We start from the raw sequence: 13,380 nt of genomic DNA on the forward strand, positions 1-13,380 counted from the left end.
AAATAACGAAAGAAAAGTCTTTTTAACATTAGCCAAAAACAGATGGGTTTCAGGACAGAACATGTCTTAGATAATGTTCTATCAACCATTGATAAAAGAAAAAGAATAATTACTGATGTCTTATCTAACTAAATCATCCTTTATACAACACGTGTACTGGAAAAGAAAACAATTGTCACTAGCACCTTGCCTAGAAAAGTTTGGTCGTCTTAGGGCCCCTCAACTATAAATAAACAGTTCAGTTCACATTCATCTGGTCTTCTCCTGAGGTCAGTGGAAAAAGCTAAGGCAGCACATTTCTCTCAAGTAACCTAAAAGCAATTTTCTAATATTTCAGACTAGAAATGTTAAATAAGTTTTCCAGATCCACAATTCCCTCCGTTTTGTCATATGATCTCCTTTATGGATTATTTAGACAGCATTCAATAAAATTCTATTTCTAATATTATCTCTCCACAATTTTCCCCATCAAAGGTTAAGTCTACATTTTCAGTCTGTCCTCCAGCTAAGTGATTTGTAACATACATTATATGAGAGGTTGTGGTTATCTGTTTTCCACTGCACTGGAGACATTGCACAGAACACTGCAATACAACATAAGTGATCAGTATATATGTACAATTTTTCTTCCCCAAGAACCAAAATTTTGTAACCAAGACCAATCCCAGGTGCTATAACCCATATCTGAGCTTTCTTGAATATAGGTTAGATTCTCAAGCTAGGCTGTTGAATTCAACAATATCTGAGATTGGGTATCAACATAAACACAACAGCTAGTATTTATAAAGGCACAAACACCTCCTTGAGCAGGCATTAAATAATCTAAGTCCAACCTATTTTGGATAATAAATTAATCATTTGGCTCATCTTTATTAATAAAGTCATGTATCTTGGGCTAGATGATGGACCATTATTTCAACAACAGCCTGAAGTCATCTTACTGCATGAGTAAGAGTCCTCATTCCATGCCACCACCTCCAAAATGGCTTCTCACTCTTATTCACTATGATTTTAGAATCTTCTAAATCTTGTTTTTGCAGTGTCCTAGCCTTACTTTTAGCTACTTCAGCAAGAGTTTCAGGTGTTTCTGTATGCCATCCAATATGAATGGTTTTCAGTAATGACTTTACAGGGGGCAAAAACCCATTAACAAATGTTGTTCTGACACCTGGAACAGCATTTTCTAAAGCATTGTAAATTCCAGAATATTTCTTAAATTCTCTTGCTAACCGGTTCCAATATTGTGAGGGATTTTCTCCAGGTTTGTTGACATGCATTAATTCTACTCATCAGTCTATCTTTTATATATTTCTGTAACTTTAGTTACTACATCACTACATTTAGCCTTTAATGCATCTAGGCTGTGTAATCAATACTTGGATCTTCTTTATACCATTTAGCTTCCTTAAGGAGTTTACTCAGTTTAATATCAGGAAGAAGAGCTCTTAAGACACGATTTGACATCAGTGTAGGTGGGATTTTAACCATCAAATACACTATGCTACTGCTACTTTACTGGATCTTCCTCAATATCAGTAAAAGTTTTGGCTATGGCTCTAATCTCAGAGACTTTCCAAGGGACTGGGAGTCTCGCTAACTTATCTTGCTCCCCAGGCAACAATCGTAGTGGATAATCTGTATCCTTTTCTGTCCCAGATTCTGAGACCTGTTTACTAGCATTAGTGTGCCTAAGCTTGAACTTGTGATGCAAGGCATGTAACTCAAGACAGTTTTTTATATCCTTTTCTAAACTCTCATAAGTGTCAACATTTTTACAATCGGCCCATGTCATCAAATCTTTAAGAATACCTTTTATTTCTGTGTCCTGAGTACTTTTGGTTGTTCTGTATATTTCTTGTAACTTGTAAGAGACAAATCATTATATATCCTTTCTAACTCTGCTCCAGCCTCTGTAGATTTAGGTCCAGCCACTCTATTAAATGTTGCATATTTTCCCTTGTCAGTGTCTGGTTTGCCCCCTGTGTCTGGAAAAGCAAAATTGTTTTGTCTGTATTGTCCCTGAATCAGATGTTTTCAACTTTGGAAATGCATTAGGACTTCTGCCACTGATCCCCCTTCTACATGACAGAAAAAGATCTGCTATATCTTCCTCTGTTATCCTCTGCATGATATTCAGGAGGCAGAGCAGAGGAAGTAAGTACCGGATACAAAGAAGTACATTTTTTTTCTTTAAAAAATCAGCTTTATTTTTAGCCTCAACCAATTTCTTTTCCATTTCACTTTTAACTTCATCAACATTTTTCTCCATTCTATTTTTGAAACCTGATAGAGCATGTGCTTTATCACGTTTTAAACATTACTCATACCATTTAAAATACTGGGCCCACTTAACCGGTTTAATCTTTTTATGTTGTAAAACTTCTCTTAAATGCATAAGTTTCAAATCTAAAGGATCCTTTTTATGGGAAGCACAATGTGGGATTATTTCTGGTGAAATTCCATTTATCCAAATATTTACATGATTCAGAACCATAGTTAGTGTTCATGTAAGTTGCTGGCCCTGAAAATAAAGTCCCAGACTTACTTTTCTAATTTCCTATAATTAATATGCCAAGTAGAATCTCAAAAATCTTGGGCAACTATTTCTTCCTTCTGGGAAAATTTTTCCTGACCCCAGTTGTTGGAGTTCAGTTCTGGTTCTTTCTCCACTTTGAGGACCAGTCAGAATGAGCCCCACTTGCTCAATTCTTCCAGATCCTGACACCCAGGATCTGCTCCTAGAGCGTCCCCCAATGGGGATGTCCATGTTCTAATCAATTTTAAGGCTCCACTTCTACATATATTTCCAATCAAAAAGGGTTAATATGTCCCTTTTATAAACTTTGTTTCCCATAGATGTCCTGTAAGTCAAGAAATATAAATAGCCCATATGTTATATAGATTCTCTTTTGTTTCTTAAAATTAAATTTAACCCAATACAAAACCAAATGAACTAAATTCAAATAAATGCACTATTCACCCACAAGATGGCAGTGCTGTTCAATATTACAAATTCTCATATATATTTTTAGCATAGTGTGACTAGGAAAACAGGAAAGCTATTTGCATAGTACTTCTTAGCAACAATTATCTCTCGTAAAAACTTACAGCCCCAAATTTAAGAGTAGGATACCGGTATACACATAAGAACACATAAACACATACCTCTGGAAAAAGGAAATTCAAAACAACTTGAAAAAAATCTATAACAACTTTGTTCATTCATGTATTTTACAGCAAGGAGCCAGCATTTACACTGAGAGAATTCTTGACCAGAGGAAAAAAGAAAACAAATGCTCTTATCTTAACTGGCTACAGGAAGAATTTCAAATCAATGCTTCTTCCCAGCAGGAAAGATAATGGTCACTACAGGGGCACGCCAAATTGTGGCTTCTTGCTGCATCCTTAATATTTTCAAGGTAGAGTGGTCATTGACATTTCCTTTATTCAGAGAATAAATTGCTAGCAAGAAGAAAGCTCATGAGACAGACTATTGACAATCAAGTCAGGTTTCCTACCATGAGTTTCTTGTCTGTCTGAAAGAGAGTACAAGATTATATAGACAAAAAAATCTTACATCAGCTAACGTTCAGTTCAGTAGGTCAGCAAAAGATTATATAGACATAAAAAAAGGCTTACATCAGCAGATCAGCTAACGTTCAGTTCAGTAGGTCAGCAAAATAACGAAAGAAAAGAGACTTTGACCATTAGCCAAAAACAGGTGGGTTTCAGAACAGAGAAACATGTCTTAGGTAATGTTTTCTCAACCATAGATAAGAGAGAGAGAACAATTCTGATGTCTTATCCAAATACATCATTCTTTATACAACATGTAGACTGGAAAAGAAAACAATTGTCACTAGCACTTTGCCTGGAAAAGTTTTACTCTTCTTCATAGGGCCCCTCAACTATAAATAAACAGTTCGGTTCACATTGATCTGCCTTCTCCTGAGGTCGGTAGAAAAAGCTAAGAGCAGTATATTTCTCTCAGGTAACCTAAAAACAATTTTCTTAAATCATTTCAGACTAGAAACGTTAATCCTAAGTTTTCCAGATCCACACTGGTCACAATTCAGTACATCATTTATTACATACTATTTACTAAAGAGGTAAGTAGGTTTTCCCGGAAAGAACGAACCTTGGGCAGAGTCTACAAAAGAATATTGAGCATTCATGAATACATTACAGTATTGATAAGAGTGTGGTTGCCATGTTGCACGTAAATGCACAGAGATAAAGTTTAACAGTGAAAAATGTGCAAAAGTATATAGGGTGATACCCCTAACACTCCTTGCCTTAGGTCAGAACCACCTAATTGGTATACCGAAAAAAAGGGGGTAAAAGTCATACATTGACTGACTGACTGACTTAAAGCAAGGGTTCTCAACCTAGTCCTTCGGACACGCCTAGCCAGTGAGGTTTTCAGGGTGCCTGCAATGAATATTTATGAGAGAGATATGCATACAATGGAAGTATTGCATGCAAATTTGTTTCATGTATATTATGGGTATCTTGAAAACCAGACTAACTTGATGTGTCCCAAGGACTGGGCTCAGAACCCCAGATTTAAAGCATATATGATATATGGATGTCATTTATTTATATGTGTATTTTAGTGCTTTTAGCTGTAGCCCTCTGCAGCTTAATAAATGAGATATTTCAAAGGATATCAAAATGATGGGGAATTTTACAGTCACATTAAAGCTAGAGCAGACTTGTGTGGTTTTGCTGTGACACAAGACTCCACTTTCTCTTGCATTGTTTGAGTTCCTTTGACTCATTTAGGGGTTCTTTTACTAAAGATTAACACATGCTAACAGAAGTAGCATGCGCTATATGTTAAGAAGCCCATTGTATAACTATGGGCTTCTTAGCATTTAGTGCACACTAACGGAATTAGCATGCGTCCTAAGCTTTAGTAAAAGAGCCCTTTAATGAAAAGGTCTGCATTCTTATTGGGCCTGGAATACAATTTGCAATGTTTTTGTTTAGTTTATCTTTATGAATACCGTGTGCATGAAAGAAGTAAAATTAATTTTCTGTCATTTTCCCCCTCACAGAAACAAATTCATTATCAAACTTTTACAGTGATGGAGTATGGTAAGTCATGTCTTCTTCCTTTCTGCTTTATGGACTCTATTTAAACAATTAGCATGGGGAACTCAGGTTTCCTTATTGAGTGAGGACTGTGAGGAATCATCGGTGCACTGAGGCCCCGATGCTCAGAAGCAGATGCGGGCGCTAGGGGCTGTTAGCACTAGATTAATGCCCGCATTTGCTAGCGCCGAATTCTCAGAACCGACAAACTTGTGAAACAACTCACCGGCTCTGAGAACAATGAGCATGCAAATGCATGCTAAAGAGGTCATCCCATATTCCTCACAAATGCTCAGTGGACAGCGTGCCAAAGAAGGCCACTCCTGCGGCAAACCCTATGCCTGCTCGAGCTGAACCATTGGAGAGGAACGGGGAAACCAGACAGGGTGGGGGATCCCGTTTGCTGCTGCCTACAGTCAGCCTAAAGTTTAAATCCCCCCAAAGCAGAAGATTCACTCACCTTGCTGGTGTTAAATTAAACATCAGACGCTGGCAACTGGAGCAGTCTGAAGCATTTCCCACCCTTTCTTTTGCCTTTAGCAGTTTATGCCATCCCTCTCAGCTCATAGACTGTGATGCCTTGGCAGCAAAAGGACCCTTGCTTTTCTCCAAGGTGCACCCTTGTTGCCACTGGTAGTTCCATCTAGGACCACTATTAAAATGGCATCCCTCTCTTTCTCTCACCAACACTAGACTAGTCTTGGGGGATCTGAATTTAGATCCACCACTAGAAAACTGGGTCTCAGGACCAAACTAAGCATTTTTATTTTATTTATTTATTTATTTATAAAATGTATAACCCACTTACACATAATTGGCTCACAGTTAAAACATACATAAAATACAAATAATTAATAATGACAAAACAAAATCTATATGTTAGGAAAGGCTTGCAAAAATGATTGGGTTTTCAATGCTTTTTTAAAAATTGCTCCAAAGTTGTACACAATCACAAATACTCAGCAAGTTTGTTTCACAGTAGTGGCCCAGCTACAGAAAAAGTAGTTGCTGTGGTTTCTGCATAATGCATGTCAGACAACTATGATACTTGAGTTGTCTTGCATGTTCAGATCTAAGATGCCTTACAGGTTTTTTGCAACCTCACTGCCTGTGACAGGTACAAGGGAGCAATTGATATAGTGTTGAGTGTCTATTTAAAGCATCCTCAGTGAGATTTGAAGTGTAAAATATGAGAGAGATGATATTATTTGAATTATATTTATTTATTCAGAACATTTATACCCCGCTTTATACCACCGAGAGCAGCCTCAAAGCGGCTTACAAAGAACTGAAGAAACAATTACAATGCCAGTAGAGAGGAAGGCACGGATGCTATATATGTTTTTTTTTTTTTTGCCATATCGGAGATGCTAAGGGTGAACCATCCCAAGGAGTGAGATTTACCACACCAAGGAGTGAGATTTGAAGACCAAAGAGTGAGATTTTTCAGACAGTACATCCAGGGTATAAATCTAGAAGGATGTACATGTAGTATTGCTTTGCAAATTGATCAAGGCAGCATTAAATGATATTGGCTTTTCTTTGGAGCCTCTGAAAGAATACAGACAAAATGGGGAGCAATTTGGGTAAATTTTTTTGAGCTGAAAATTTTCCATCCAGTAGTTAAGAGTATGTACATCAGTTTCAGAACACATGTTCTTGGAGTAAAGGGAAAAGTGACAGGGCAAGGGGAAGCAGTAGGCAAGAAGGTGTGCTCAGATTTCTTCCCACAGATTGGACCACATGATTTACTTCTCTAAAGTCTTCCCTTTCATGAATCCACTTTAATCAGTCCTAAATTTTATAGGTGGGGGTTTAAATCAATAGGACCACAAACAGCCCAGTGTTTCACAATATTTAAATATAGGATATCCTGCTTCAGAGATTTTAGCAGTGACTCTTTTACAGAGGGCTGGTGCCCTGTGACTCACTGATATCATCGATCACCTCCACTACTTATAAACATAGTAGATGACGGCAGAAAAAGACCTGCCCGGTCCACCCAGTCTGCCCAACAAGATACACTCACATGTCATTTTTTGTGTATACCTTACCTTGATTTGTACCTGTCTTTTTCAGAGCACATACCGTTTAAGTCTGCCCAGCACTATCCCCACCTCCCAACCACCAGCCCTGCCTCCCAGCGCCGGCTAAGCTTCTGGGGATCCCTTCCTTCTGAGGAGGATTCCTTTATGTTTATCCCACGCATGTTTGAATTCTGTTACCGTTTTCCTCTCCACCACCTGCCGTGGGAGGGCATTCCAAGTATCCACCACTCTCTCCGTGAAAAAATACTTCCTGACATCTTTCTTGAGTCTGCCCCCCTTCAATCTCATTTCATGTCCTCTCGTTCTACCGCCTTCCCCTCTCCGGAAAAGGTTCATTTGCGGATTAATACCTTTCAAATATTTGAACGTCTGTATCATATCACCCCTGTTCCTCCTTTCCTCCAGGGTATACATGTTCAGGTCAGCAAGTCTCTCCTCATACGTCTTGTAACGCAAATCCCATACCATTCTCGTATCTTTTCTTTGCACCCCTTCCATTTTTTCACATCCTTCACAAGATACGGCCTCCAAAACTGAACACAATACTCCAGGTGGGGCCTCACCAACGTCTTATACAGGGGTATTAAAACCTCTTTTCTTCTGCTGGTCACTCCTCTCTCTATACAGCCTAGCAATCTTCTAGCTACGGCCACTGCCTTGTCACACTGTTTCGTCACCTTCAGGTCCTCAGATACTATCACCCCAAGATCCCTCTCCCCGTCCGTACCTATCAGACTCTCCCCGCCTAACACATACGTCTCCTGTGGATTTCTACTCCCTAAGTGCATCACTTTGCATTTCTTCGCATTGAATTTTAATTGCCAAACGTTAGACCATTCTTCTAGCTTCTGCAGATCTTTTTTCATGCTTTCCACTCTGTTGCAAATCTTAGTGTCATCCGCAAAAAGGCGAACTTTACCTTGTAAGCCTTCGGCAATATCACTCACAAATATATTGAATAGAATCGGCCCCAGCACCGATTCCTGAGGCACTCCACTACTCACCTTTCTCTCCTCCGAGCGAACTCCATTTATACCACCCTCTGGCGTCTGCCCGTCAACCAGTTCCTAATCCAGTTCACCTGCATTTAAATGTGCTTAATATTTTAACACTTTAATTAAAGTTACGTAGCTTAATTGCTGAAACATTTAAGGACCCTCGCCAACATGGACCATGTTTCAGCATGCTTTGTCAGGGCTTGGTCCTATATAAAAAGCAAAACACATTCTTAAATATATTGTCACCTTCCCAACCACTATAAACTCACAGATGGATTCCCCAATAGTTAAATCTAGCTTTCTGCCTCAGCTCATACTTATTTATTCATCTAATATGGCATCTGCAGTACAACGCTGAACTTTAAACGGGTCACAAGACCCTTCAACTAATAGGAGAACTTTTATAATAGACTACCAATCCATTTCAAGGTTGAACACCCCCTCCCCCTAGTAAATGATATTTAATTGAAAAATCCACTGTTGTTCCTTCATCTATATAAATAAATCCCACCTCGAACATTCTGAAGCTCACTGCAAGGCACTGAAGCACTGCACTCCTGTAGTCTTCGTAGGCTAGGGTATCAGGAGCAGTCACCCTCAGTCATAGACCCGCCCTCAGCCACTCCCCATCTGTACATAAAACGCTACCTCAACATTCTGAGGACAAAAGCTCCTGAAGCCAACTGCACACTCCCTCAAAGGTTCGTTAGTTCATGGTGGTGAAGCCATGAAACTCACCATGTCTCTGTTCCTCGCCCTCGCGTCAAACGTGATGACGTCACGTGATGACGTCGAGGGCGCAACACAGGCTGCCATCAACACACCCGCCCCCACCCACACACATGTCACTCCCTCCATCCCTCCCACTTTGACGCCCGTCACGCCTCTAATTACATTTACTCCCTTCCTCCGATTCCAACACACCCCCTCCGCGACCCTCTGCACACCACCCTTCCCTTCGAAAACACTCCCCCGAACCCTTCGCCTACCTCTCCTAATGCCAGACAACTTCTCTTCTCGCCTGCGGGGCATGCCTTCATGAAGGAGTATCTGACGTCTCTGTGCGTGCGTCTGATGTCAGACGCACGCACAGACACGTCAACAGATGCTCCTTCAACAAGGAACGCCCCGCAGCCCTGAAAAGAAGTTCTCCTCCATCACCACACGAATGCTGAGGCTTCGGGCCAGCTTCTCCAGAGGTAAAGGTGCTTTCCACAGATCGCGCCACTGGGGGGGGGGGGGGGTTTAGCCAGTAATACGAACGGAGAGGGTTCTAATCGGAGGGAGGGGGGAGTCTACAACTCCGTGGGAGGGCCGTCTGCAGCTCGCGAGGGAGGGAGGGAGACATGAAGGAACGGAGGGGACCCTTGCTAGCACCCGTTTCATTGCGTTTTGAAACGGGCCTTCGTTACTAGTATTCAATATAGTCTGTTACCTCCCTTCCTCCTACTCTATTCCCATTTTAGCTATAGTTCTCCACTTGACATCAGATATCACATGCCCCTTCTGTACCCAATGAGAAACAGAGCATTTATTATTTTACGTGCAATTCAAGGTTTTTGCTCCATAAGTCTTAACTTAATAGGTCTACTATACCTACCTATATATAATAACTCACATGGACACAAAATTGAATATACAACATGTCTAGAATCACATGTGGTGGCAGATCTGGACATTACTGTTTTTTGATATTTAAGTAATGACCATGATGGCCCTTGAATCTGTACTAAGGCACCACTTTTTTTTTTTGTTGTTACATTTGTACCCCGCACTTTCCCACTCATGGCAGGCTCAATGCGGCTTACATGGGGCAATGGAGGGTTAAGTTACTTGCCCAGAGTCGCAAGGAGCTGCCTGTGCCTGAAGTGGGAATTGAACTCAGTTCCTTAGTTCCCCAGGAGCAAAGTCCACCACCCTAACCACTAGGCCACTCCTCCACTTAGGCACCACTGATGATTTCCATAGCTCATATGGCCCACTGACCTATCTGGGTCCTTGTAGTCTACTCGTTTATTGAAGTGCCCTTCTGATAGCAATTAAAGGACGGCTCCCCAAAACATTGATGTAAAGTTAGTACTTCCCAATTCTTGAGTAACGATGATGCCACTTAGTTAACATGCAGCATATAAAGAAATACTGCCATCAATCTCTTGTTATAAGAAGTGTTTTGATAATGAAGCAACTCTTCTCGTTGGGCAGATTTGGCTCTGTAATAAGCTTGCTTGATTATTGATTTAGGGTATCCACGTTCTCAATCTTTAAAACAGATCAGAAGCATATCTTTCAAATTCATCACTTGTAGAGCAAATTAGACGTATGCAAAGAAATTGACTAACTGGCAAACTTTTTTTTTTAAATTGATAAGGATGAAAACTATCAAAATGGAGGAAGGTATTGCATACTATCTCTTTTCTATATAAAGTTGTCTCAATCTTTGTGCTTGATCTTAATAATCGACATCCAAAAAGATAATGGAAACTAAGGACGCCCATCTCAAAAACGGCCAAATCCAAGCCATTTGGTTGCGGGAGGAGCCAGCATTTGTAGTGCACTGGTCCCCCTGACATGCCAGGACACCAACTGGGCACCCTAGGGGGCACTGCAGTGGACTTCAGAAATTGCTCCAAGGTGCATAGCACCCTTCCCTTGGGTGCTGAGCCCCCCAACCCCCCCCCCCCCCCCAGGTCTGCCTGCCTGAAGTACACTGCACCTACTACAACTGCTCCAGGGACCTGTATATTGCTGCGATGGACCCGAGTATGGCATTTGAGACTGGCATAGAGGCTGGCAAAAAAGTATTTTTAATCTGCCTTTTATGGTGGGAGGGGTTTAGTGATCACTGGGGGAGTAAGGGGAGATCATCCCCGATTCCCTCCTGTGGTCATCTGCTCAGTTCAGGCATCTTTTCACGGCTTGGTCTTGAAAAAAAAATGGACCAAGTAAAGTCGGCCAAGTGCTAGTCAGGGCCGCCCTTCTTTTTTCCATTGTCGGCCGAGGACGCCCATTTCCTAATCCCGCCCCAGTCCTGCCTTCGCTACCCTGCCGACACGCCCCCGTGAACTTTTGTCATCCCCGCGACAGAAAGCCATCGAGGGTGTCAAAAAATCGGCTTTCGATTATGCCGATTTGGGCGGCCTTGTGAGAAGGGCACCCATCTCCCGATTTGTGTCGAAAGATGGGCGTCCTTCTCTTTCGAAAATGAGCTGGATAGTGAATTGCAAATGAGGTGAAGGATGGTTAATTCACTGTAAGAATAATTCCAGATCTTGGTCATTACCTTCCCTCGGAAAAAGATGTCATCCAGGAACTGTGTCCAACAATGTATAAATTGAAACCAAGACCAGGGATAACTTTTTTGCTTCAAACATTGCCACATACAGTGTAGCCACTGAAGGAGCTAATGAAGCCCCCCCCCCCCCCCCCCCCCCTTGGCCAGTCCTTGTCATTTTTCATAAAAGGCACCTTGAAACCAAAAGTAATTTTTTGTGATCACAATTTAACCAACTTCATCACAAATGAAGTTCTTTCTGGGCGTTGTTCCAATCATAGTAACATAGTAAATGACGGCAGATAAAGACCGGCACGGTCCATCCAGTCTGCCCAACAAGATAAACTCATTTACATGGTATGCGATACTTTATATGTTTACCCGAGTTTGATTTGTCCTTGCCTTTCTCGGCACAGACCGTAGAAGTCTGCCCAGTATGTGGCTCAATGGTTCCCATGAATGGGATGCAAACATACCAGGCTATAATCTATTTAGGAAGGATAGAGAGGGTCGAAAAGGTGGAGGAGTAGCTCTGTATGTAAAGAATGTTCTCCGAGGACAAGCAGGCTGCTTGTTCTCACGACTGGGTGACGTCCGCGGCAGCCCCCACCAACCGGAAAGAAGCTTCGAGGGACGGTCGGCACGCAGGGCACGCCCACCGCGCATGCGCGGCCGTCTTCCCGCCCGTGCGCGACCGCTCCCGCCAGTTCCTTTTTTTCCGCGACTGGAGAGAGTTGTGCTTCTGCCACTCTCTCTGTTTCAGCCGCCGGATTTTTCGACCGCATTTACGCGGATCGTCGCTTCGCTCGGATTACCGTTCGGTTTTCCTTTTTCTTGTTTGTTAAAAAAAAAAAAAAAAAGAAAATCTCTGCGCGTGTGGAGCACGCGCTCCCCTTTTCCCTCGCTTCCAGCGGGGACGCCACATTGCGGCCTAGTGGTCGCTCGGTCGTTTATCTTTTCGTGGTGTGATTTTAGCCACCATTGACGACTTTGACTTCGCCGACGCGATTTTTCTGTCGATGTCCTCGAAGGTCCCGAGTGGATTTAAAAAGTGTGGTCGCTGCGGCCGGCCGATCTCGCAGACCGACACCCACGCTTGGTGCCTCCAGTGCCTCGGGCCGGAGCACAATCTCAAGTCGTGTGCTTTGTGTCTCGGTCTCCGGAAACGGACTCAGGTTGCGAGGCAAGTTCTGCGGGACCGTCTTTTTGGAACTTGCGCCGGCCCCTCGACGTCGACCTCGACGGCATCGGTATCGAAGGCCGGTTCTTCGGTACCGGTATCGATGCCCGAGACATCGGCACCGATGGCAGCGACCCCAGGAGAACAGGTCCCGTTGGCCCGCCGGTCCGCCGGTGAGAGTGGGGTTGAGAGGCCGCGTGGGCAGTCGGCCCCGGTCACTCCCTCAGCTCGTGAGCCACGGGACCGACCCCTGTCTGACCCGGTGCCTCGAGACCGAGGGGGATCGACCTCCTCCTCCTCCATGCCCTCCGGCGCCGGTGACGTGCATCGAAAAAAGGATAAGAAGCGTCGTCACCGGACGCCCTCGGTGCATCCCGAAGAGGAGTCGACGCCGAAGCGTCATCGTCGAGAGGAGAGGTCTCCGTCGGTTGTGGAGGTACCGACGCGTCGGGGTTCCGGCACCTCGGTGCCGTCTCCTGGCCCCCAGCAGCTTCCGGCACCGACACCCTTACCGGCCCCACCGCCTTTCCCGGCAGCGGGCCTGGACGAGTGCCTCAGAGCCATCCTTCCGGGGATCCTGGAAGGGCTGATGCGCCAGGCTGTGCCGGCGCCGGGGGTGCTTGCGCCCTCGGCGCCGATGACTGTGGCGCCGGCGAGCTCTAGCCCGGCGCCGGGGCTGTCGACACCGCCGCCGCTTGCGGTGCACTATTCAACTTCTGGAGCTGCTGGGGTTTGTGATAAATTACCCAAAGTCCCATCTCCAGCCAACTCAGTCTCTGGAATTCA

At 43.4% G+C, this 13,380-nt stretch overlaps 1 protein-coding gene across 1 annotated transcript in view; it reads left to right on the plus strand.

Moving 5' to 3' along the window:
- The window catches only part of CD109 (CD109 molecule), a 538,537-nt gene that overhangs the window by 68,646 nt on the left and 456,511 nt on the right, over window positions 1-13,380 (plus strand). The window contains exon 6 of the mRNA XM_030199046.1: window positions 5,061-5,100. Within this exon, the coding sequence (XP_030054906.1) occupies window positions 5,061-5,100 (40 nt within the window). The remainder of the gene's footprint in view (window positions 1-5,060; window positions 5,101-13,380) is intronic.

The sequence above is a fragment of the Microcaecilia unicolor genome, chromosome 3, assembly GCF_901765095.1.
Source record: "Microcaecilia unicolor chromosome 3, aMicUni1.1, whole genome shotgun sequence".
NCBI classification, from domain to species: domain Eukaryota; kingdom Metazoa; phylum Chordata; class Amphibia; order Gymnophiona; family Siphonopidae; genus Microcaecilia; species Microcaecilia unicolor.